Raw genomic sequence first — 25,381 nt, forward strand, 5'->3', positions numbered from 1 at the left:
GTGGTCCTCACTTTGCAGAATAGTACTTCCTCTGAATTTTTACTGGGTAGACTTGTTTTAGTTTTACTGTAATTTTTAATTTTACTATATTAGAAATGAATGAGCCAAAATAAGAATGGAGTACATAACCAAAGCTGAAAGCAGTCTTCTCACCACATATCCCTGGATTCCTCTCCTTGCCCTCCTCCTCAATTTCTAAAAAGAAAAATGAGGGCAAAAACTTAAAAGCTATCTTAAATGAGGGTGGAGTTAAGCATATGTCCAAATATTCTTTGGGATTGAGTCCTATACGTGTGTCATCAGTCTAGGTACATGGAGTCACAAAATGAAAGCACACAAAGACTTTTCGCCTGGGTTTGGGCTGAAGAATCAAATTTTAGGATGATTTAGAAAATGGATTGAAAATGTGTTATTTGTGTGGTGCATATTACATTGTCTGGTAAAGGGGAGCAAGAAGAAAGAATGATGTACAAATTTGTATTCCCTGTTGACAGTGGTTGGAATTTAGAGAAAAGTAAAAGCCAGCTAAAGAAAAGATAAACTAAGTGCAGGTATCATTTAGAAATCAAAAACACAATAGGAACTGAGATGCAGCACAAGCTGCAGCACAAGCATTAGTTGAATTTAAATAAAGACATGGAAATCAATAGCTGTCTATTACTGTAGTGACAGCAGCTGCCAAATTGGTTGAGCTGGTTTGGGTTAATTTATTGGGGACTTATGGTTTGCAGCTAAATAAAAATGCAGTGGTGATGAAAGGAGTCTTTTTAGAAGCTGTTGCTAAGAAAAGAGGAAACAAAACCAAGCATATGCTATGAAAACAAGCACATATTATAGTATATTTATTGAGAAAACATCCTCTAGAATAAAAATAAAGACTATGCTATGAAATTAGTATGTGCTTTCACAACAGAATTTTACAGAAAACTTGAAAACCACAAGGACACACTGTTTACATAGAATCATCCATATATGAATGTCCATATATGTGGACATTCTCTAAACAATGCAACTAACTGCTATTTAGACATTTTCTCTTTATTGAATTCTCTAATTTATTAAAGCAAAAGTTGATTACCTATGATTATTATTTACAGTATGGCAATGCAGCTACTCAGACATGTATTATTTCTGTCCCTTCATCTGCTCATTGCTAAACAAGTTTCAAGAATCACCTTTTGAGTTACATGTAATAATCCACACATGATTTACACATATGAGGGGAATAGGGGTCTCATGGACCCCACTTTCCTACACAAACCTTGTAATCAGGCATGTATCATCAGCCTGCCTAATGATTGCTCCGTCCTCCATCCTTGAAAGTCATCTCTTGTGAGGACTCAGTTGTACCTCCCCAGGACAGAGACACCCCATTCTGCAGCTGGCCCAAAGCTGTGCTGTCTGGGCACCTGCTTGCAGCTGCTGGTTATTTCATAGAATCATAGTATGGTTTGGGTTGGAAGGGACCTTAAAGGCCTTCTAGTTCCAAGCCCTCTGCCCTAGGCCAGGACATCTTCCATTAGGCCAGGTTTCTCAAAGTCCCATTCAACTTATTCTTAAACATTTCCTGGGATGGCGCATCTACAGCTTCTCTGGACGATCTACATCTGTGCCTCACTTCCCTCGGAGTGAAGAATTTTACCTGTCTCTCTCCCAGTGCGGGTATTTATGTTGGTCTACTTCTTTTAGCTGACAACTGCCATTCAAACATTTGGACAGATGTATTTACCTTTGAGACCTTTCCAAATTTCAGCGAATTTTTTTCCTCAATCGCCTTCTGAATATTTTTGGTATTTTGTCAGGAAGGGCTGTGGAGGCAATAGGCACAGTTAACATGCTGGCTATATTTCCTTAGACAAAGAGGATAAAAGTGTTCTTTAATTGAGTGAGACTCTTCTCTTTACTGCTCCTGGCCTTCCTTTTTGACAATTTTCAATTCAGCCCCATGTTTACAAATAGTAAGATTTTTTTCAAAGAAACTAATGGTTTTAGGCACAATCTTAATGTCCAATTCAAAGTCTATGAGAGGGTCTGGTATTTCAGAACATTGTTGCTTCAATGTTTATAGAAAATCAGAACCTGTTAATGCCTTGTAAGCATGTTTTGCTCAGGTAGAGCCAAAAAATTATAATAATGTTTAGGGAAGATAATCAGGAGAGCAAACATCCAAGTATGGTGTTTGAAGCTATGTGATCTAATCCGTGAACCAAATGTGAGCTATTAATCATAAGTGAATGAGAGATATAAATGAAATGTTGCTTACTTTGAGAAGGCATGACAAAAGGCAACTAGCTGATGGAAATTCATGGTAAAAAGCATTTGAATGTACTTACTGAGGACAAGCATTCACAGCCAATGAATTCAAGCTGCTGGATCAGCTGGACTTCAGCCATTTAATCACCCATGGTCACGTTACACTTGATGTTTGTTTTCCTGCCTTAATAAATGCAATTTTTCTGATAAATCCAATGTTAGGTCAAATTGAGTTGCATTGGTGGACAAGACTGAGAATGTCTGATTCTGGAGGAACTGGGATGCTGGGATTTGAAGCACCTCAAGACCAACCAGTCATAGCAACAAGCTGAGGAGCCAGTCAACCCAGTGAGGATCATGGTCTTGACATCCCTGCAGTGGCAGGTGTCCAGTCAGACAGTGCAGCCTCTTCACCAGAAGGAAGTCACAGAGGAAAAGCAATTAACGTGTCATCAAAGCCACAGCAGCATACTGTCAGGGAAATGAGGGGAAAGAGAGCTACAACAATGATTCTAATAGATCCTGAAGTAATGAAATGCTTCCAGAAATGCATTGCTTGGATGGAAAGTCAAAATGATAAATCTGTGCAATTTCTGTCATCAAGGCAACTCCTTATGATGACTATAAATAAGTATTTAAAGAAACATATGTCATCTGATACTGTTCTCTTTTTTTGTTATAGCACAGAAGATGTCAGAAAATGTGTAAGCACTTAGTGAGAACTATTTTTACAGTGCTGTGAACTATCCTCTCATTTTGTAGGAATGGTGCTTTTCTGCATCAATGTTTTGAACCAATGTATCAAGTAATTTGCAAATAGTTGGAGGAGTGTAGTTTGTACACCATATCCTCATTCTATTTCTGGGTATCAGATTCTTGTTGTGTATGTCTTGTTTTAAGTAATAGCTATATACTATAAATAAATACAGTGTTACATGGTATTTTATGAGAAAACTCGTGGGTTAAGATGAAGACAATTTAAAAGGGGAAGCAAAAACCATTCACAGAAGCAAAACAAAATAAGGAATTAATTCCCTACTTCCAATGGGCAGATAGTTGTCCAGCCATTCCCAAGAAAGCAGAGCTCCATGACATGTAGCAATCACTTGGGAAGAAAAACACCATTGCTCCAAATGACCGCTCCTTCCTCCCTTTTCCTCTGGCTGTATATGCTGAGCATGATGTTGCATGGTTTGAATTATCCCTTTGGTCAGTTGGGGTTGGCTGTCCCAGCTGTGTCCCCTCCAAAATCCTTGTGCACCCCCAGAGTCCTTGCTGGTGGAGTGGGGTGAGAGACAGAAAAGGCCTTGGCTCTGTGTGAGCGCAGCAGTAACAAAGACATCTCTGTGTTACCTCTCTGTTATCCCTGCATTGTTTCCAGCACAAATCCAAGCCACAGCCCTGCACCAGCTACTGTGAAGAAAATTAACTCTATCCCAGCTAAAACAAGCACAGAATTACGTTATTTTATTGAGTCACTACACAGTGATGTGCTATTCTGTCACATTACCTGCATTTGGAAAAACAATGAAAATAATGATTGTGAAACTAGAACAATAGTTCTAGCTGACATCTCTGAGTTCATTTACAACCAGGTATAGCAAGAAAAAGGTGAATAAAGCTGAGCAGTCTGCTGGCAGTGATTTTAAGGCATCCTTTCCATCTGTCCTGAACAATTGCAAATGCATAAAGGAGGTGCAGTGTAGAAAATGAGATCATTTCATTTAAAGGTCACCACAAAATCCTACTAATCTTTAAGGTACTCCATTCTTCCTTATTTTATTTGCTATTGCAGACTTTAAAAATAGATGTTTATGGAAGGTGATAAAGTATCCTGTATACAGTGTTACATAAACAGTAACAGACTGCAAACGGAACAATTAGTATCCAGAGGTATTCAACGTGTTAATTTGGGCTTTTTTTTTCCCCTTTTTTTTTAAACAATTTTTTTAAGCACTAGGAAGGTTCTTTAAAGTATGTCAAGTATGTATCACACATTGTTTACTTGCTAAACTGATATTTGTAAAACTTCCTCTGATTCTTTAGTCATGTGTAAAAGATTCTCATTTTGAAAAGACTGCTAGCCTTTTCCATCTCTGATATTTGTGATTTTTAATATTTTTCCTTCTTTTTGTTTTACAAAATATTTATAAGGGTTCTGTGTGGAGAAATGAAGGGCACCACAGCCAGTAAACACAGAGCTGTTTCCTTCAGTGCTCACTGTAGCCATGGGGAAAATTTCAGAAATTACTGGCTGTGTGCAGTTTCTCTTGGAGCAGTGCAGAGATGTGTTGCTGCATTGTACAGTTGGAGTAAACTTTGGATCTTCACAAGTTACTGGTGCCTTTTGTAGCTGCAATCTGCAGCATAAAGTCTTTCTTACCCTCGGCTGCAGCCTGAAAGCCGAGATGGCAGGAGAGAGCAGGAACACCTTTCCCTCATTCACACAGCAAGGACTTCCTTTCCATAGGTAGATGTTACCAGTTTTCACTGGTACCAGACTGAATTCCTGCAGATGGCTTTGCAAGAAGCTGTCCTTGAAAATCACTAGAAAATTTGGCTAGCTGATGCTTCAGCTGCCATATATCCCACAGAGTACCAAATCTGTCTCCATAAGGGATGGTGACTTCTTGTTAAATTACTTGTCCTGTTAGTTACAATCTAATTAAGTAGACCTGTCTTGTTAATTTGTATTAAATCCCATATATCCAAGGTGTACTGTCTCTCCTTTCACACTTATATAAGTCCCTGTCTGGTGAGTTCAGCCAGAATGATTCAGACTGACATTTCCAAATTAAATTAGAAGTCTGTGGATTTTAAATGGACAGTCTGATGCTCAGGAACTGTGAACCTTTGACTTTGAAATGCACTTTTCATTTTTGGCCTGATGTAGTGTAAGCTTGTTGGAATGCAAGTCCCAGCAGAAATTTATCTATTTACTCATGTTGGTTTTCAGGGGATAATTTCAGGGAAATCAGGGGATTTCAGGGCAAGGGAGTTTTATCAAAATTAATTGAACTGGATAGAGTTGATGTAAGTGGATGTTGTAAACATTGTGGAGCGTTTTGGCCTAGGGGGCACCCTAAGTACATTTTTGCAGTTAGAAAATAAATACAGGAATGATTTTAAACATTATCTGGGACTGAACAGTCATGTTGTCTAGCAAAGAAGACATTCAGCTGACTTCTTATTCACTGTTTGGGAGCATCCCCATTGCCATGAGACCAAAATTTGTCTTTGGGGTTTGCAAGAGAGGAAGGTTTCTTGAAGAAACGTTCAAGATTTGCCCTCTCTGTAAGGAATGGAAACCAGCTGCCTTTGACTGTTGCATACCACTGCTTGGAGGGCACAGGCTTGTGGTAAGGGAACCACTTGTGAGGTGAGTTTCTGCTGAGGACAGATCAGGCCTTTCGTTTTCTGGACCACGTTCTTCCAGTCTCTCTCCTTAGCATCTGGCATGAAGCACTTCTGCTGAAAGGTCTTTAATATTGGGTTATAAAAGCGATCAGTTACTTGTTTTTAAATATAGAAAGAATTACTTTTAACTTATTAACAGCTCTCTTAGCCAGAGAAGAAAACTGCTGAATGTCTGAATAAATCTGCCCTATTTATCACTTCATGGAGTCTATAATCCTCAGAGAGTGTAAAAAATTTACAAGACATCCCAGAATACTGAATTTTGCATTGATTTGGATCTCACATTTGTTTGAAAGACATCTGAAATCATAACCAGGCAGACACTTTCCTCCTGAGAAAGCCCCAGCAGAAGAACTTTTGTAAAGGACGTAAAATCACCTCAATCTGTAAAATATACTGACAATACTGTGACTTGAGACAGTGGGCAAGAGGGTGTTGGATGACTACCAATGTTAGCTTTCAAATTTCTGGGAATCATTGGGTTTCAAGGGGTGTCTATTCCTGCCAAAAAAAAAAAAAAAAAAAAAAAGGAGAGATGGAGACTAACCCCATACATTATAAGTTTGTGTAGAAGCTATTGTGAGTTTTTACGTATCTCAGAAGTGAGTCCTAAATTTCATGGGTTAATCCTATTTAATTTTAATGGATTTACTAGTACAAGGAACGGCTGAGCAATCAGACCTTTACAAAGCTCCATATATACAGACATTGATCCATTTATGTTCATTTCTTAGCTGTTGCAGCAAATAAGTTTAAGCAATCAAAACTTAAAAATGCTGTTGCTTTATTTCTTACAGATAGGGCAACTTGAAAACCTAAATATAAGAAGAGGTAAAAAATGATGCTGTAGCTGGCACATATTTTAGACAAAAACCTATGAGAAATGTTTATTTTGCTAAGAGAAAAGGAGAAAATTTAAGAAATATTGATTATATTAGTAAGATTAAATCCCTGTTTTATCTGAATGAGCCTGTTAGACGATGATTCCAAATCTTTGGTCACAAGCAAACAATTTAATATCTACAACAGTGGGCTACCTATGCATGTTTTGCATGCATACTATTTATATATAGCAGGTGACATTTTTAAATCATGAAAAGAAAGCAGCTAAGTGAGCAGAATAAAAAGGACTGGAGACAATTTATCAGATAGCTGATATATGTTTCAGCTTATTTCAGACATGAACACATGAGCTTTCTGCTTGTTTCCAAGGCAGAATAAAATTGTATAACTTCAGCAGCATTGATCCTTGCAGAATAGCTTTAAATCTCCCCAATAATTTAGTTGGAAGGTCTGTAAAGCTAGACAGTCAGTCTGGCTTGTCTCTCTTGGTAGGAGGTAGAGGGGATGAAGGCTACAGGATGCTATATGCTGGGAAGAGCCAGTGGGACCATTGCAAATGCTTCTCTTGCCAAAGCCAGAGAAGCAAACCAAACTTAACCATTGGAATAATTTGCTGGCATGCTGCAGGCTTGTTGTGTCAAGGGCAGAAATTAAAGTTTAATCATTAAAACATGGGTGAAGGGGAATTTGTTTCCTCTTTTGTGCACATCTGAATGTCTCTCCAGATCTGGCCCTGGCAGAACTGCCCTAGGCTGGCCTTGGGGAGGCTTCATGCCCACAGGCAGAGGAGAGGCAGCCCCTCTGACCTTGGTTCCCTCCTTGGGAAGCATTACCTGCAGGGAAAGCGGGCACCTGGACTGGCTCCTTCATAATAAACAGAGCTCGTGGATAAACACAGTGCAGACAACTAGCTGTGTGACAATAAAATCAGCTCAGATATTGACACAAGGCAAAGACACCCCTGAGGCAGCACTCACTGCAAACCCATCTCTGAATGAGCAATAGTTAAATGTTTGTCCTTGCCTCTTTCTTTCAAAAGTAGGGCAAATATCTATAGAGTTCCCAGCGGGGAGGTAATCTAACTTTAACTTTCATACAGCCAAGTAAAACACCCGAGACCTGTGTTAGGGATGCAAGCAGGTCGTCTGAATTATGATTATTCAATCTGGTATTATTTTAATCTGGCATGCCTCTCACGTGCTTCATTTAGGTTCATCTTGACCTGAAAACTGCAATCTCAATGCCTTTTATGCCTTTATCTTTACAGGTGATTTACCTTGTTGCAGTGTATTTTTTCTGTTTGTTTTTTCCCCCCTAAATATAAATATTTATTTAAATAGCTCAGCCCTGCCCGTGAGGCAGAACGGCACATTTCATTGTCTCGGGTCTCCCGAGCGTGGTCTGGGTCCCCTTCTAGCAGCAGTCTCTTGCTTTAACTCTCTCTCTTGCTAATTGAGGCAGGGAGATAATGAATTAGGAGCCACGGGAGGTGAGAGCCAACACCTCCCCTGCAGCCGCAGCGTGCTCCGGGTGATGTTTCCTTACTCGTTTACAAGAAAATAGCGGAAAAAAATTAAGGAGGGAGAGAAAATGACTGAACCTTCTGTATGAGATAATGGATGAGCCCGGGATGACCTGTTTTTTTCCTTGCGGTGGAGCGGTGCTGAAGACAGAGGGCACCCGCGCCCAGCCCACAGCCGTCGCCCCGCCGCCAGCGCGCCAGCTCGGGGCGGCCGGAGAGCCGCCAATGCCCGCTCCCAGCAGGCAGGGAGCCACTGCCTCACCCGGCCAGGTACGTCTCAGGGGTGACCCTCCGAGCGAACCGCGGGGCTCAGCCGTGGGACGGCCCGCGGGGCAGGCAGGGCGGGCAGATGGCAGCGGGGAGACGGGGCTGCGGGACTGCCCCCGGCGGGAGCCCGCTCCGGGCGGCTCTGCCCGCCTGCGGGTGCGGACGCGCAGCCAGGACGGCGGCTCCCCTCGGAGCGTCGCCTTCCTCGGGACCGTCTGCAGCCCCCCGCGCCGCTCGGCGGACGCGCAGCCCCGCCGAGCCCGGCACCCCTGCCCGCCGGCGGGGAGGGACGGAGCGGCGGCCAGCGCGGGGCGGTGCGTGCCGCGGCGGGCTCCGAGCGCCGGGAGGGTGTGCGGGTGTGTGAGAGCGTGTGTGCGAGCAGTACGTGTGTGTGTGCCAGCCGCGGTGCGTGTGCATCCGGGGACAGTGCGGCAGCAGCGCCTGGCGGGGGGCAGAAGTTTTGGGGAAGCGCCCCGCAGTGCTGGCGGGCGGCCGAGCCGGCGGTGGCGGGGCCGGAACAGCGGGACACTGGGACACTGGAGCGCCGGGGCAGCGGAGTGTCAGGACAGCGAGACGGGAGGCTGCGGGCAGGGGACCCCGGGACAGGGAGCCACGGAAGGGATGCAGCGGGGCTGGGGCCCGCGGTCCGGCGGCTGCCCCGGCTGCCGGGCGCTGTCTCGGGTGCTGACGGCTCCTCGTGCAACAGGGACGCGGCCCGGCCGCGCTCCGGGGCCGCGGCGGCGGGGGCATCTTCCCTCCAGCACGGCGTTTCAAGCCGCCAAGCCCTGCCACCGGGCTCGCCGCCGCTCCCCGCCCGAAGCATCTCTGCACGGCAGGCGTGCTGGTAAGGCACATCGGGGCTTTGCCCGCGGTTGCCTTAGTAACTAATATGTATTTTTCCCTGCTTTCATATGTGTGTCCCTGACTGGATTACAGTTTTGCCCCCTACACACGGAAAAGTTAATCTAAACTGTAGAGTGGTTTTTTTCTTCTTCTCTTTGCTGACCTTTAAATGACATTTCCCGTGGCTGGCAGGGCAGACTGCTCGCTTTCTCTTTTTGCTTACATTATGGATGGAGAACGGAAATGTCTAAACTGAGAAAGATGCCTTCAGGTAATCAGAACGCAAAGAAAGAAGCACTTGTCACTCTGCTCTCAGGGCCGGGGCCGCTGGGGCCGGGCTAGGGCTCTTCTCTGACAAGCCGCCTACCCACAGAAACTTTTACAACTTCCCGGGGGCAGAGGGTGTGTGTGTTTGCTGGCTGGAGATGTGGAAGTAGTTGCCTTGGCTTGAAATGCAGGTGCAAAAAAAGATTGTAGAAACTCAACATATGTGAGTATGCATGATCGTATGGCAAGGCAAAAAAGTACATTATTTAATCCTTCTTGAAACTTCTTGTTGAGCATCTTATCAAAGCACATTGCCCTGGGCTTTTGAGAAAGCAGACATCTCTAACTGTGCAGGGTTGCTTTATTGAGCTCAGGTTTGACATAGATTTCCTGGTTAGCCCATTTTATCCCCTCTTTCTATGCCACCAGGTTAAAAGTCACTAGGATGACGGCTGTCTTGGCACCTTCAAGAGTGATGCTGTGAGGCTTTGCTGTGATGGTATTTGGAGCAACCTGGCCATTGTCAGGGAGAAGCAGATGCCATTTCCTACACGTCCTTAAACCATGTGCAGGCAAGGGGAGCCCATGAAATTTGTAACCTGGGTCTGGATGACATCGTGCAACAAAATGATTGGTGTGCTGCTGGTCTTTTTCCCTGCTCTGCTGCTGGAGATGGACGTGTTGCCCAAGAGTGGTGGTCGGAAGGTTCTCCTCTCTGCAGCCTCCTCACAGCGGTCGGTGGCTCGGATGGATGGGGATGTCATCATCGGGGCCCTCTTCTCTGTGCATCACCAGCCACCAGCTGAGAAAGTGCCTGAGAGGAAGTGCGGGGAAATCCGGGAACAATACGGCATCCAGAGAGTCGAAGCCATGTTTCACACTTTGGATAAAATTAATGCAGACCCGGTCCTGCTACCTAACATCACCCTGGGCAGTGAGATCCGAGACTCCTGCTGGCACTCCTCCGTGGCCCTGGAGCAGAGCATCGAGTTCATACGGGACTCTCTCATCTCCATCAGGGACGACAGGGATGGAGGCACTCGCTGCATTTCTGACTCGCAGACCCAGCCCCAGACCAGAGTGAAAAAGCCCATCGCAGGGGTCATCGGCCCCGGCTCCAGCTCAGTTGCTATCCAAGTTCAAAATCTGCTCCAGCTCTTTGACATCCCTCAGATCGCCTACTCTGCCACCAGCATCGACCTGAGCGACAAAACGCTGTACAAGTACTTCCTCAGGGTGGTCCCCTCCGACACGCTGCAGGCCAGGGCCATGCTTGACATCGTCAAGCGTTACAACTGGACCTACGTCTCCGCCGTGCACACGGAAGGTGGGTATGGGGCAGTCCCCGCCTTCCCGGGCCGGCCCCGGGGCGCTGTGCCCTCCGCCGCGGCTCCGCAAGGACGCGCCGGTACCGGGTCACCCGCCGGCGCCGGGCCGGGGTGCGGCTCCTCCCCGGGAGAGCGCCGGCCGCTGCCGCCCGCGGGGACCGTGGGGCGAACGGGGAGAAGCGGGGGNNNTGCCTTTCCGGGGGGCGGAGGAGCCCCCCGGCTGCGGGCAGAGGGAGCTGGGGTCAGCGGCGCAGGAACGCCCGCAAGGGATCCGGCGCCTCCCCGGCGGTCCCGGCGCTGTCCCCGTTCGCACACGGAGTGGTTCGCGTGCTTGTAAATAAAAGTTAACAGATGTGAGCTGCTGGATGTGGGACGGGCAGCCTCGCCCCTCCGGCTGGGCCGGGGCAGGTCCGTGGGGCTGGTGCTCTCGGGCGCTGCCATCGCCGGGAGTTTGACAAAACCGGATCAGGGCTCGGCAGGGACTCCAGGATTAGCTGCTGGCTTTGCTGCGTGTGAACCGATTTCCTGGCTCTGCGAATAGTGAGGAAAGGAACCTGAAAATCCCTCCCCTGTCCAGGTAGTTCCTGCAAAGCCAGGTGCCGTGGGAAAGGGCAGGCAGAGGCTCCTGCATCTTGTCTGCAGCTTGAGCAGCAGTCAAAGCTATTGCTCTGTCAACAGGTCTTCTTAATTTTAAATATCAAAAGAAAAAATAGCAATAATAACGTTTTAAAGAGGAGACATTGATTTATAGTCAGGCTAGGTGGACCAACATAAATTGCATGAGTAATTGCATTTGATAGAACATAAACTTGTGATATATTGTTGTGATATTTCTGTAGTCCAGTTGTGGTCCTCAAAATGGGATTTCTAAGCATAAAATTGCAAATCTGACCTCGTTATTGCTATAGCTTTGCAACTATTCTGTTTATCTGAGTGTATCTCTTGTATGGATTTGATTTATGATTCCTTGTGCTTACTGAGCTGACTCCACACCTTTCATTCTCACAGAGATGACTAAGTAAAATGAGGTAAGAACATATATTGTGACAAAAACAACAACAACAAAAAAAATCTCCAGGAAGGGTTACATATTTACAACATTTAGAAGGGAAGTGGATTGATCTGGACACCAAAACCAGAAAATGCTGCAATTTGAGGGACTGGGGGACAAGTGAGAGCATGAAGAAATGACCTGACATTTGCAGTTCATTTATGCCCCGTTCAGATGAGAAAATGAGCTGCTAGCAAGACTCCAAAATGAGCTATTAAGATTCTCCATTGTTGACAGATATGATTAGATCCTGTGGAAGGCCAGGATGACAAATAAGCGTGAAAGGAGTAAATTCTTTGTTGATCTAAATAGCCACCTCTCCCTTCAATGCACTCTGGGGTGCTCTGCTAACTTACTGCGCCTGAGGAGTTGCCTCAAGGGACTGGCTGCCTCTCTGTCCCACTCGTGTTAACATTAGTGGACCTTACCACTTTTGGAAAAGACAACACCCTCTGAAGGTTCATTTTTGAAAAATATCATTATAAGCAGCAACTTCAGTCATTGCTTGTGAGAAATTTTAATTAGATGCCTATTTTTATGAATGTTAGTGATTGATGAAAAATAATTGTTGCTAGATATTTTTAGACTTCTGAAGTGATACTTTTGAAAATAAGGGTAGCCCACAGGGCAACACTCCTCTTAGGAAAGGTCACAACAATTTCACAGATCATGCAGCTTGACATTCAGATTTGCTTTTTTTATTATTATTAATCTGTGTCTGCCATTCATTTATTGTTAAATTAAAGGAAAAAAAATGTCACTGAAATTATGTAACAAGCTTTAACTTTCTCATTTCTTTTCAGACAGACAAGTTATTTACCCCACTCAATTGCTGTTGAGTAGATTCCAAAGACCTTTTTTCCTTCTATTTAAAGTGAAGTTAGTATTCATGAAAATCAGTGTAAATGGTTGCATTTCTGTTGTTTCAAATCCCATGAATTCACTGTATTGTTAAAAGTGAAATCGTTCTTCAAAGACAACACAAAACCACTCTGAATAATAGTCTGAGTAGTGCAGCTCCATCCATGCTATGTTTGGAAATAGGGGGACAAAGTGTAGTCAGAAGCATTCCTCCCCCACAATTACTCATAGGCCTCTACACAGTCTTTATGGTGGGCTGCAAAATGTGCTGGGAGGAATTCTAGGGTATGACTGGTTGGAGGGAGAATCTTTTCAACAGAGACTGTGAGGAAGGGGCATGTTTCTAGGAAATGCACAGGTTGACATTGTGAAGAAGTTAATTCCTTTCCCTTCCAAGATCCAGTTTGGCCCCCTTTCCAGAGCAGGAAAGCTGCTTTCTTCCTACCTGACCTCTGGTTCTCATGGGAATGGACAAGCTTTAGCTCTTGTAGGCGCCCAGCCACAAGGGGATGCAGTGAGACCACTGAGACTGCCTGTGGCAGCAAGCCGCGCTCCTCAGTCCTCACTGACCCAGGGCAGATGGGCCCTTTCCCAGCCTGAATCAGCCAGCTCCTCTGCTTACCCTTCCTCTGCTCCTGCAGCCTACCTGAAGTTGGCTGAATATCCAAACCAGTACCTGGCTACACAATTATAGCTTTAATGATAATAGAAATAAATAGCACACAATTTGCTGCCCAAGTTTCTTAACATGAAGCCTCTACATGCCATAAGAATTAACATAAAGAGGTCATCCACATAGGATGATGTCTTTAAGTGGTTTGCATTTGACATGGAACTTTATCCTTCATGTGCCAATATGATAATTAATTAGTGATGATGACTTTTAACTACACTCAGTCTCCACACTCTGGTACATGAAGCTGCATGGAGATGTGCCAGAGCTGTTGGGGTTTTTTACACTGTCATTTATTAAGAAGAATAAACACTATCTGGGTAAAAACTTCTCAGTCAATAAAATCTGTTTTCAAAGGTTCACATAACACATTGCTCCTTTTAGATTAAAATCTGCTTATAAAAACTTCACACTAAATCTCAGTTAAGCATAGTTGCCCATCATGAGAGTAAATTTTTTCCCAGAGTGGGCAACAGTCATTAAATGCTGTAACAAATCCGTGCATCTGTCAGTGTAAGGCTGTCTGACCATATAGTAATTGCAAAGCATTTTCAAGGCTATTATTTTTTTAAATTTTCTTCAAAGATAATTCAATATTGGAGTTCTTGGCATGTCTAAATCTCAAATTTTAGGCTTGAAAGCCATTCTTATCTTGAAATGCACATAAGTGTATGCTTAACTTTGAGCCAAAGCTTCCTGTGGAAATCAAAGGCATCAAAAAGCACATTGGTTAAAACTGGGCACAATCCTTGTGTGATAAGGGCAGAAGGAGCGACACTTGCCAAGGGTAACTTTCCAAGTGAGATATTCTAGTCTTTAGCAAGATAACCTCAGAGTCAGTTATTCTTAACTTAGACCAGACAGCCACTGGTGCTTTGGTAACACTGTGAAGAATTACAGGGGACACTTCCTTTCCTGGGGAAAAGCCCCCAGGCTGCCCAAGGCAAGAGATAGTGAGCACCACTGCTGTGCTACTTCCATGCTGAAGGCTGAGAAAATTAATTTCTGGGGTTGCCATCAGAAAAAGCAGAGTGGTTATGAGATCGCTGTAGGTTAAACTGACTGGCAAAACCCAGAAGACAACTGCACCCTGGCTAGTGATCAGCATGAAGTCTCCACCAAATCCCTCACTTCTACCTGTTCCTCTTGTACATGGAGCAGGAGAGATGATGGTGTAAGTAGCCCTTTTATCACTTCATCTTTTATCACCTCAGCACCCCACTTCTGAATAAGCTAATAGAAATACCTAGCGCCTGTGCCTGGATTCCATTTCAATCTTGCCTACATGTTAGCCTTATAAAATGTATGTGAGCATTCATTCGAATGCTGCTTGCAGTTTATGGACCATGTTTATGCTTTATTGTACAAATACCCCTTTAAAAACAAGATTTTCATTCCAACAGATTAACATGCAGACTTTGCAGAAGCAACTTTGGAAATAGAATGATTAAGATAATTGCACCAAATTTGGACTGTTTAGAAATTAATTTTAGAGAACAGTGGGATGTTTCTGGTCTTGATTAAATTTTGTCAGATTTGTATTGCCAGGCAATTCCTTTTTCTTGAGTATAAGGGTTAAAATGAACTATGACGAAGCAGATGGCACAATTGTAAAGATTTTCAGATCAAAGTAGATGGTAAATATATTATCTTCACAATGATTTTTGATAACCTGACTGCTGCACACTATCCATTGTACATTAAACTCATAAACATGGTTATATGTGTTGGAAAGAGGATGGAAAGGAGTGAGTCTTGCACTTTATTGCAAATTTCCCAAGAAAATTGTGAACTTTCACAAATTCAGTTCAGTAGAACTAAAGTAGCTTTAGATATGGTAGAAGATATTGATCAAATAGCTCAAAGGAATGATTTCCATAAAATTGTGTTTAATTTCTCGAAGGTGTTTCTGACAAAGTTTTATTATTAATTCTATGGTGTCACTCAATGATAAATAATTTTTGATAAAATTATTGTTAGGCAACAGAATAAGGAATTCCAGTTCAAATGTTTGGAATTCTAGAGAGTGCAAATGTTTCTATAGATACCAACAATTACAAAAATGGTCATAGGTTAAGCTCATGTAGTGATATGAATTGGGCTAAGATGTGTGTTCATAAGTGCATATTTCAGTCTATTTTTATTTTTTGTGTTTAAACTTGCTTCACTAATCATCTTCAGAGGTTTGTGACACAAAAAAAGGGAAAGGCATATATCCCAAGGAAAATAGAAATTAGTTTCAAAACAAGTATCCCTATATTGGATGAATCCCATTAATTGTATTAATTAGAAGGTGCTGGGAGAATAATTTTCATAGATTAACATTGGAAAAATTATGATTGGTGACAAATGCTGTAGAGATCAAGAGAAATTCCTTCTTGAAAATATATTGCTTTGCATTACTCCTAAATTCACAAGTAGTATAGCTTTTCAAGTACACAACTGGCAGCTGCATGAGTTATATCATCTCAAAAGGTTCATTGAACTCCTGTGCCTGCCTTCTCAGCAATACTGCTCGAGTTCATATTTATCAGTCAGCACAATGCATTCATTTGTGCTTTATTTTTTTCTACATTATGTCCTTGCTATCTGATTTTTATGTCCTACAATCCTTGTTAACTTTTGCAGGTTTCTTGTCTCACTGAAGACTTTTAAAAATGTTAAATGACCTTAGCTTTCTCAAAAAAGCTGTGTCCAAATGCCTCTAAAATACACCTTTGAAACTTAGGTTTATAACATGGAGGTTCTTGCACTGAGGATTCTTAGACAGAAAACAAAAAGCTAAAAATATGGAGTAAAATGGAGTGAAATCATATAATTAAAGCAGTGTCACCCACTGAGAAAGATTCTTTAGCAGCCTAATAAATCAGTGAGCTGGTAACAGTAGTGAGAGACCAGAAGCATTGCACCTGCCACATGCAGCCCAGAAAAATGCTGATCAAAGTCATTACTAACTGGGGCTCCCTGACCCACATGAAGCAATACAGGGATTTCAGTTTATCTTCTGGGTGGCAGGAGTGCTTACTGCATAAGCCACTGTCACAGATGGCAGTAATTAACATGTGCCTGCAGTCTGAACTGGAGAGCCAGGAATCGATTTGACATGATTGCACCTGAAATAACTGTCCTTTCACCCATGGGTATCTAAGGAATGCTGAGGGTTATCACCAGACATGGTTGGAGAGAGGCGTGCAAGGGACAAATGCCAGCCAGTGGGTAACCAGCTCAGGTTTGCAGTCTAATTTTCCAATAGTTTTTTCTCAAACACTCTTATTGCTATTATTACACATCTTAAAGAACAATTTCTAAATCTGGTTTGCCAGCAGAAAGTTGGCTGTTGAGAGAGAGGCTGAATATTAAAAGAAACGAGCAGGACAGAGCACATCTCCACAGTTCCAGTCTGTAGCATGTTCCCAAGTCCTAGGGCTATCAGCCAGCCATGAACATTTCCTTTAGGAGTTTGTCCAATCCCGTTTTGTATCATTAATACTTTGGTGTCTAGAGTATCACAGAATCACAGAATGGTTAAAGTTGGAGCAGACCACTGGAGGTCATCTAATCCAGTCTCCTGCTCAAGCAGAGTGACTAAAGCATGTTATTCAGGATTTTGTCCAGATGGCTTTTGTGTATGTCCTGGGGAGGAGAGTCCACAATCTTTCTGGTCAGCCTGTTCCAGAGCTCAGTAACACTCCCAGTAAAGAAGTTCTCCCTCAGTCTTGTAAATTAATTATATCTTGTGTGAAGAAATGTTTCCTTAAAACTATTCTTTGATAACTGCATTACCTTCAGAAGTTCATACAAAACTATTCATCATTTGTTAATCCTGATCATTATTCTGTACTTCTAATTCCAATGTGAGATGTGGGCAAGCAGGCCTATATTCAGTATTCCAGGTGGGGATAGACCATGGTTAAGCTCCCTTATCAGGTAACAATTTCAGTATTGCTCTCAGTCCTTTCCTGATAAACTTCCAGTTGTCCATTACTTTTTTAATTACCACCATGCACTGAATGAATGTTGTCAGAAAAGACCTTAAAATTCCCACAAAATCTTTGTAAATGGTAAGACTTACTTCAGAGGTCATTATGCACGGGGTAATCCTTGTGTGTTACCTTTACTTTATTAACACAAATTTTTTTTCCTACAATTTTGTTCCTATCTGTTAGCCAATTATTAACCTAGGACCTTCTGTTGTATCCTATATTACCTCTATTTCTGTCAGAGACTTTAATAAGAGACCTCATCAAAAGCTTTCTTAAATCCTAAGTACTCTATAGTGATTGTATTACTCATGTGGTTACCACCTCCCAAAAAAAAAGTCTAATTAACTTCTGAGATATGTGGGGATTTTTTCCTGAAAATTTATGTTAGTTTTTTCCTGATATGAGATATTTATTTAGTTGTACCTTAATACTATTTTGTCATTGTTCCTACCAATTATCTTTGTGAAGAAATATCTGAAGTCTGCAGAAATATCATGTCTGTTGTTCACTGGATTGCCCTCTGTGCCTCTCTACTCTCCATAAATTCAGTTAAAAATGAAAACTGATATGTGAATATATAAAATTGCTTTTTACTGCTTGTTTGTTTTTTTTTTTTTCTGCTAAGGCCCCTGTAACTGGTATTAACATGCCCCAATAGAAAATTAGCTGGTATTGGAAATTTGTAGAAGTCCACCTGATGAATTTGGATTTGTTCTAAAACACCTTCTATTGACACTCAGAGACAATGGTTCATTTCTATCCTACATAAGGAATGACCATTGTGTGAGAACTGTCCTATCTGCCTTCCCTGCCAGTGCAGACTGAGAGAATTAATTTAACTTTTCTGTTGTGGTTTTATCTTCCCTGAGTGCTCTCTTTATATAATTGGTTATCATTGAATATCAGGCTAGTTTCCCATTTCTTGAATATTTGAAGAATGGTGGGTTATTAGATCCTATGCCTTTATGTCTCAGAATTGTTTAATCTTGTTTTTTTGTGGTTTTGTATTTCAATTGTCAAGGTATACACTGTTTTCTTTCCCTCATTAGGACACAACTTAGACTTTTCAAAGTATTTGTTTTAATTTTATTTATTTTGTTTTGTTTATTTGAATAGCATTAAGAAATTTACTTTTTTGCTTTATCATGCCAGCTTTTTAAATCCTTTTGGAACTTTAGCTCTGACTATTCCTGACTAGTCTTTATGTAATTTTTTAGTATTTCAATCTTTTGGCTACTCCTTTTAATGTCCTTGAAATTAGCTTTCTCATCTTGATATAATTTATTTTACTTTGAATTAAACATTACTTTTATTGATTTTTTATTTCATACAGAGCTTTCTTTTGTCTTATCACTAAAGTGTAGTACAATTGCAGACTGCAATTTGGATAGTTAGGTCTTAACAATTTGTATATGGCTTAAGACTAAATCAAGAGTTGCTTCTTCCTGTGTGTGTTCAATGAGCAATTGAGTAACACAAGAAACACATAAAAAAAATAAATCAATACACAGTATGTAAGGTTTGCCCTCATTTTAACCTACAGTCTGGCACTGCTACCTACGGAGCCAGAGTGTCTTAACAGCATTTTGTGACTTGGGCATTGTGCATCACAAGCTGTTTCCTCTTCTGCTGAGCCACTGCCTAAGTGGTGTGTGTCTATCAAAAACCAATGTGGCAGATATTTCATTTTACTGACAACTCATATTGTTTGTTCTGTAGTATCATGGCCCTTTGTTCAAACAATTTTAATTAATAATCTCTCTTGAATATTTTTATAGACAAATGAATTCTTAAAGGATATTTGAATTATGTTAACAGCTATAAATGATTTATAAGTCCCTTGAAAATTTGACAGTATTATTTTAAGCATGGGTATTTGGCAGTTCTGGTAGGCAAAGCAGAGAAGATCATGTCCTGTGCTGGTGCAGAGAGCAAGTGTAGCAATAAGGCACCTATCAGATGCTCATTGAAGTTAATTGGTGTCCCTCTGTTGAGACCAGTGGATCCTGAATGGAGCTCAGCACAGCCATCAGATGTTTTCTTTTCAGGGTATTGAGCTGACAATACTCAGAAAGCCATAAAAATCTGCAGGGTTTGTGAATCCCACATCCAGGTCTATGCCCTAGTTAACTGGGAGTAGTGTAAGATTGCGTGAAAACAAAGCTGTGTTTGTTGGATTTGCATAGATATTAGAGGACATTCAGATACATAACATTTTCCTTCCAACTAGAAGGAGGCTGAATCTAGTTATTCCCATTCAAGCTCCCTAGTGAATTTAACACTTGATTCTCTTTGCAAAATGTTTGATGAACAAGCCTTCATTTTCTTAAACGCAGTTGTTTAACCAGCAATGTTCATCCTTATTAGTCTGCAGGTACAGATGGGTTTGCACAAGCTAGTAATTTCCCAGACATTTATTCAAACAAAACTCATCCTGGAAAACAGCAATAAGAACCAGACATGATTATTGCTCAAATGACAACTATTGGGAATCTGAATAAGTGTTCATAAATACTCTCTTAAAATGCTCGGCCACGCTTCACTGAACATTGAATATCTTTTTCTAGGTGGAGTAGAATATAAAAGATAAACTTGCAATTAATTGTCAGGAAGTGAGAAAACGTTTGAAGCTTGTTTATGAGCCTTTCTTGCCCATGTGGTGGTGTGGAATGGCTTCAGCAAATGAAAATTTGACATGTAGAAGTTCGTGCTGGTTATTGAAATTGGTGATCCTCCTAGTGAGAATATATCTCCCTAAGTGCGAGTTCCATATGAATAGATCTCAGTCTCTTGCCAAAAGAGCAAATATGTGAAACTGAATATTGGTAGTACTGTTAAGAAATGCTGTATTATGAGCACTGGAAAACTGTAGGATTATTTGAGAGACTGGAAAGTAAAAACCCACTCCTATTGAACTATTCATAAAGGATTACAGTGTCAGGCTGACAGCATTCTTTTGGAGGATGCCCTTATTTTCCAGGCCATATTTCCTGGGAGGATAAACCCTTCAGCACTGAATTAAAAACTCTACAGCTGTCAGCTATATGAAGCATAGTGCTGAGCTGGGACAGCTACTCCACTGGAACAGAAGTGTTGAAAATTTTGAGAAGGGGGAATGAGCTAGACAGCAGCCCTGGCAGACCCTTCCACCCTCAAGGCACTACAATTGTGGCTGTCACGTGTCACTGCATTTCCAGTTAAATAGGCTTAACCTTCCTCTTTCAGGTGGATTCCTGCACAACTTAAACCATTCTTTGGTTAGACCAGGACACCATCATCTGACATCTCAGTATGGGCACACTTAGTGACATGGTGTCAGTGTGTCACCTAGAGGCAGAATTCCTTCCATTCCTACATAGTGCCAACCTGGAAATGTCATTAGGACAGGAAGGTTCTCCAGGAGTTCCTTATGGATTTGTCACCAAACTCAGAAAGAGATAAACAATAGTCTATTAAACATACACCCCTAACCATTCCCTAGTCGTGTCCTTCAGCGTTGGCATCCTGAAAAAGGTTAGGATGAGGATGTAGTAGAAGTGACATTGCAACACTAATGTCCAAAACTGATGCTCTGAAGTTGAATGAGTCAACAAATAATGATTTCAATATATTATAGAGCAGTCAAAAATGAACGGTATTGAGTTATATCAAAAATCCAAACACAAAAGACAAATGAGCTATGCCAGGCAGCAATCCCCAGAATAATAGTAAGATGGTGATGCTGACTTCAGCTGACAAAAAACTGTAATTAAATTAAAACAAATCAGTGTGATGCTATGAAGAATAGCTCTTCTCAAACAAACCTGATTTTATTCCCTGATGAAAATGCAAACTTGGTAGTTACAGATTGGAAGTGCAGATCAACGATCTTAGATTTCTTTTCAGGCACTGAGTCAGTATTACAGAATATTTTTATTGAAAAAGCACTGTGCAGTGTCAGAAAAACAGATGTCCCATAAATTTAAACTCAGCACACTGATCTCAGCAAGTCAAGGGTGACCATCAAGTGCAGCTTACACAGGAGAATTGTGTCCTTGAAAGAAGTCCTAATACACTTTATAATTATACAGGAACTATGTATAAAAAAGCCCCAACCCAAAAGCTAATGTCATCCTTGAGAAAGGGGAAACTTCACCTCAATCTAAGGATTAATACATTTAATTTTGATATTTGTTCAGTTCTGTTGTCAACTTTTAAAAATCAATGTTAAAATATTGAAAAGAGATGGGGATAAACCTCTGAATGATTTGGAGGCAGGAAAAAAGCTCTTAATAGCAGGAATCCAAACCAGTTTAATCTGTCTGGTTTTTCAAAAGGAGATGCAGTTTTATGTGTCAAAAATGCTTCTTTTCCTCCAAGCAAACAAAGCCACTGGGAACTATGGGTCTCTGCATCCTAATGGTTAAATGCAAAACAAGCACTGATTGCTTGTAAAGCAACAAATTCCAATTAGAAAAAAAGACCAATGTTTTCACTTGTGCTGGTGATTAATCACTGAGATAAATGACTGAGGAAAGTTCTAACTTTTGATGTTGTCTAATCAAAATTAGCTGCAGATATTCCAGAACAGTTTTATTTGAAATGCATGTCTCTGGGCACAGCAGAGCTGCATCTGGAACAAATGTACGGGCTGGAATTTGATAGGTGGTATGGACAGATAATAAGAGCTGAAAAATCTTTTGTCATTAATCTTGTTCATTTGTGAATAGTTTTAATTATGTAAGGAGGTGAAAAAATATTTTATGTAAAGAATGCCTTAATATTTTGTTTATTCAGCTGCCTAGGAACATCTAAAGTATCCTGTGCTGTGGATACTGGTAGTAGAGGAAGAGAAACTCAGGACAAAATAATCCCATCAGTCAAATTCAGCCCACTGTTTCAGTTTACATGCAGTATTCTAAGTCAGTGTTTGTCCTCTCATCAGCAGTTGGTGCCTGTAATGCATCTTGACCTTAGACTATACAGCCCCATTTCCTACTGGTGTTGTTTGCTTGGGGGAATATCCATTTGCATGTGGAATTTTTATTTCACTTATTCTCTTACTTGTGACACAGATGTTGGTCCCTGTGACTGAAGAAAACCACAAGTTTTCTAAAAAGATGCAATGACATTTTCCATAGGTCTCACCAATTAGAATACTGCTTTGTACCTAAAATGATTTAATTCATGTGACAACCCATGCAAAGTAAATGAATTGAAAAACACTATGAAAGAAAGCTAGAACTTGATAGCTAGGTTAATTAACATTCTTACGCAGCAGTTTTTCTACAAATTAATTCAGTGCTGAACTTCTGATTATCTGTTTTAATTTTAACAGATGTAATATGGACATCAATATTTTCTGGTTGTTTCAGATCCCAACTAACACATTATAACACAATCCCTGCATGAAATGGATATCTTAATGTCCTTTTACAAGGCAACTTAGACTTCAGTCATGTTTGTAAAATCCTTTGTCCTTGTCACATCTACTTCTGACTTTTCTACTGAGTCCAAATATATGTGAAATAATGCATTCCACCTTTGTCATAGATGTCTTGTTGTCTGTCAAGTGAGAAACAGGAATGCACTGGCACCATATCCAGAGTCACAAAACTGCTTTTTATAGTTCATATCCTTAGGACATATGAATAATAACATTGTCTTCACAGTTGCGGTAAAACATCTGTATTCAGAGATATGTTTGTCTGTAATGAAGTCAATAGCAAATATTGACTGAAATTTAGCCATGATGATGCTGTGTGATGATCCTGTAAGGTGCAGAATGCTCTTGCTTGATCCCAAATGGCAAGTGAATCTTAACTTTAAGCACTTGGATTATGGAGGACAAGAACTAACCACATACTTAGACAATACAGTTTCTGGGGGTAGATGGCATCACAACAGTGCCCAGTGCCTTACAGGATGATGCTGGGTGTGCTTTTCTCACATTAAAGACAGGCTTTCTACTGATAAAGCAGACATTTATAAGCCTTGTACGGGACTCTGCAGTGGGTTAGTCTAGGGGGAAACCAAAGAGCCTTAGAACTGTGCATATCAGGGGGTTATGGAAATTGATTAGTGGGTTAAATGGAGACTGGCTGCAACCCACTGGGAAAAAAAGGCAGGATTTTGAATGTGCTGTTTTGAAATGACAAGAAAAGTTAGTTGTTGCTGTCTTTCTTAATTTAAAGTGGAGTGCTAGAATAACTGATTAGGTTGGCTTTCTAATTTCTAATTATTTTCTAATTTTATGAATAGAAGATCAAGGTAATTAGGCAGCTAACTGAACGTTGAAACTTAATTGTATTTACCCGTGTAAAAGCTATGATTTATTTTTAAGTATTTTGTTTATTTTGCTTTAATTGCTCATTTGCTGTACTGGGTTACACTATGGTAAATGTTACCTGGATTTTTCTTCCTCTCTGTTATAATGAATAATGTTAGAGTGCTAATTTGTGTGTGCTTAAATTCTCAAGCTTAGGCAGCCTTTTTGTCATAATACATGGAGGAAAATAACACACAAAGCAGAAAAAGAAACTGCTTCTGTGTCTTTGTCACACAAAGATTTCTGATGTAAAAGGCTTTTTTGGTTTTTTTTCAGACTTCTTATACTTCTACAAACTTTAATTCCCAAGGATGCTATCTTAAATTGTCTAGCCTCTAACAAATACTAATTTAAAATTTGGAACACACAATGTTTTGTGAAACAGAAATTTAAAAAAATATATAGATCATATTTAGAATAAGCCCTATCTGTGCTGCATTTCTTAGTAGGCAGGATTCATTTTCTAACAGCAGCATGAAGAAGACATCTGGAAGTGACCATGAAAAGGGCACTGAGCTGCCTTGTTCTGGCGGGAAATTTGTTGGTGTGATAGGATTTTTGTTGACTCGTTTGCTTTTGCTGAATCAGCACCTTAGAAAAGGGGAAGTGTCCTATAGAAATCTTCTAACTGTCTCTGCCTCTGACTCCAGGTTTCATCATCCCATCCCATAATAATCATAGTCAGTAGCTTTCTGTATGTTGTCTCCTATTCTTTCCTACAACTCCCTCTCCCAGGCTTGTATCTCAGAATCTATATTGATACTTAGAACAATCTCTAAAAAGCTCAGTTGGCTTTGTATTGTTTTCAGGAGATAGTGCCTTCTGGAAAAGCACACAAGTACTGCAAAATCATTCATTTTCAGTGCTGCTCTTTTCATGTTTTTTTACATAACCCACCAGATTTTTGTAGTTTGGAAAACAAGGCATAAGCATCTCTGAACCACACAAAATGTATGATCATGCCCTCAATCAATAGCAAGTGCATTTTATTTAGACTGAAAAAACTAAATGCCTGAGCTGAGCTGCTAGCTTAGTTTTCAGACAGGCAAAGAATTTGAGAAAAAGCTTTCTTGTCATTACAATTAGATCATCATTAGCTTTTTCCCTATCTAGATTATTTTAATGTAAGAATAACTTTCAATTTGATTTCATTGATGCCATTGAAGATTTGCCACTAATATGTGTAGGAAGAAGTGTGATTTTAATTATTATACTATATAATATAATATTTTTATATTATATATTATAATTTCAAGGCAAATATACATTCATATAAGCAAACTGTCCATGTATATGAGGAAAGAGGGTTATAAAACACAGAACCTGAGGGAAAGCCTGCACATCTTACATATAAAAACAATATTTCTTCACTTTGCCTTATTTTTATATAGGAAGATTTTAGGGATATTCTAAAAGTGTTAATCTCGATAAAGAATTGTTCCTTGATAATGTAAATTTGAATTTCAATCTTGGGGAAACTTTATGCTGCTACTAATGATCTTTGTGGCGACAAAGTCCATTTTTACTTAGAATAAAGGTAAAATGTTTTTCTCTATGCAGCAGTCAGGAGCACCAATTGGCAAAAGCATACATTTTAATAAAAAGAGGGATGGGGTAGAGCACGCCTGCAGACACAGATATTTTATCCTTAATTTCTGCAACTTTGATTTTACTCAGAGCATTTATGTTCTCTATGTAGCAAGTTCTGCTCACTGCCAATTAGGAATAGAACCAGTAGAAAAGAGGGATCTAAATATGTGTCACAG

At 40.9% G+C, this 25,381-nt stretch overlaps 1 protein-coding gene across 3 annotated transcripts in view; it reads left to right on the forward strand.

Annotated features, from left to right (window-relative positions):
- Window positions 1-9,976: 9,976 nt before the first annotated feature.
- GRM1 (glutamate metabotropic receptor 1) overlaps window positions 9,977-25,381 on the forward strand; it is a 178,201-nt gene continuing 162,796 nt past the window's right edge. For 2 of the 3 annotated variants that reach the window (XM_041423472.1, XM_041423473.1), the window contains exon 1: window positions 10,040-10,739. In XM_041423472.1, coding sequence (XP_041279406.1) covers window positions 10,040-10,739 — 700 coding nt within the window. Of the gene's footprint in view, window positions 10,740-25,381 lie in introns of all 3 variants that reach the window. The other variant, XM_041423471.1, reaches the window with a different exon arrangement.

Source organism: Onychostruthus taczanowskii, unplaced genomic scaffold (assembly GCF_017590055.1).
Source record: "Onychostruthus taczanowskii isolate IOZ18803 unplaced genomic scaffold, ASM1759005v1 scaffold78, whole genome shotgun sequence".
In the NCBI taxonomy this organism is placed as follows: Eukaryota; Metazoa; Chordata; class Aves; order Passeriformes; family Passeridae; genus Onychostruthus; species Onychostruthus taczanowskii.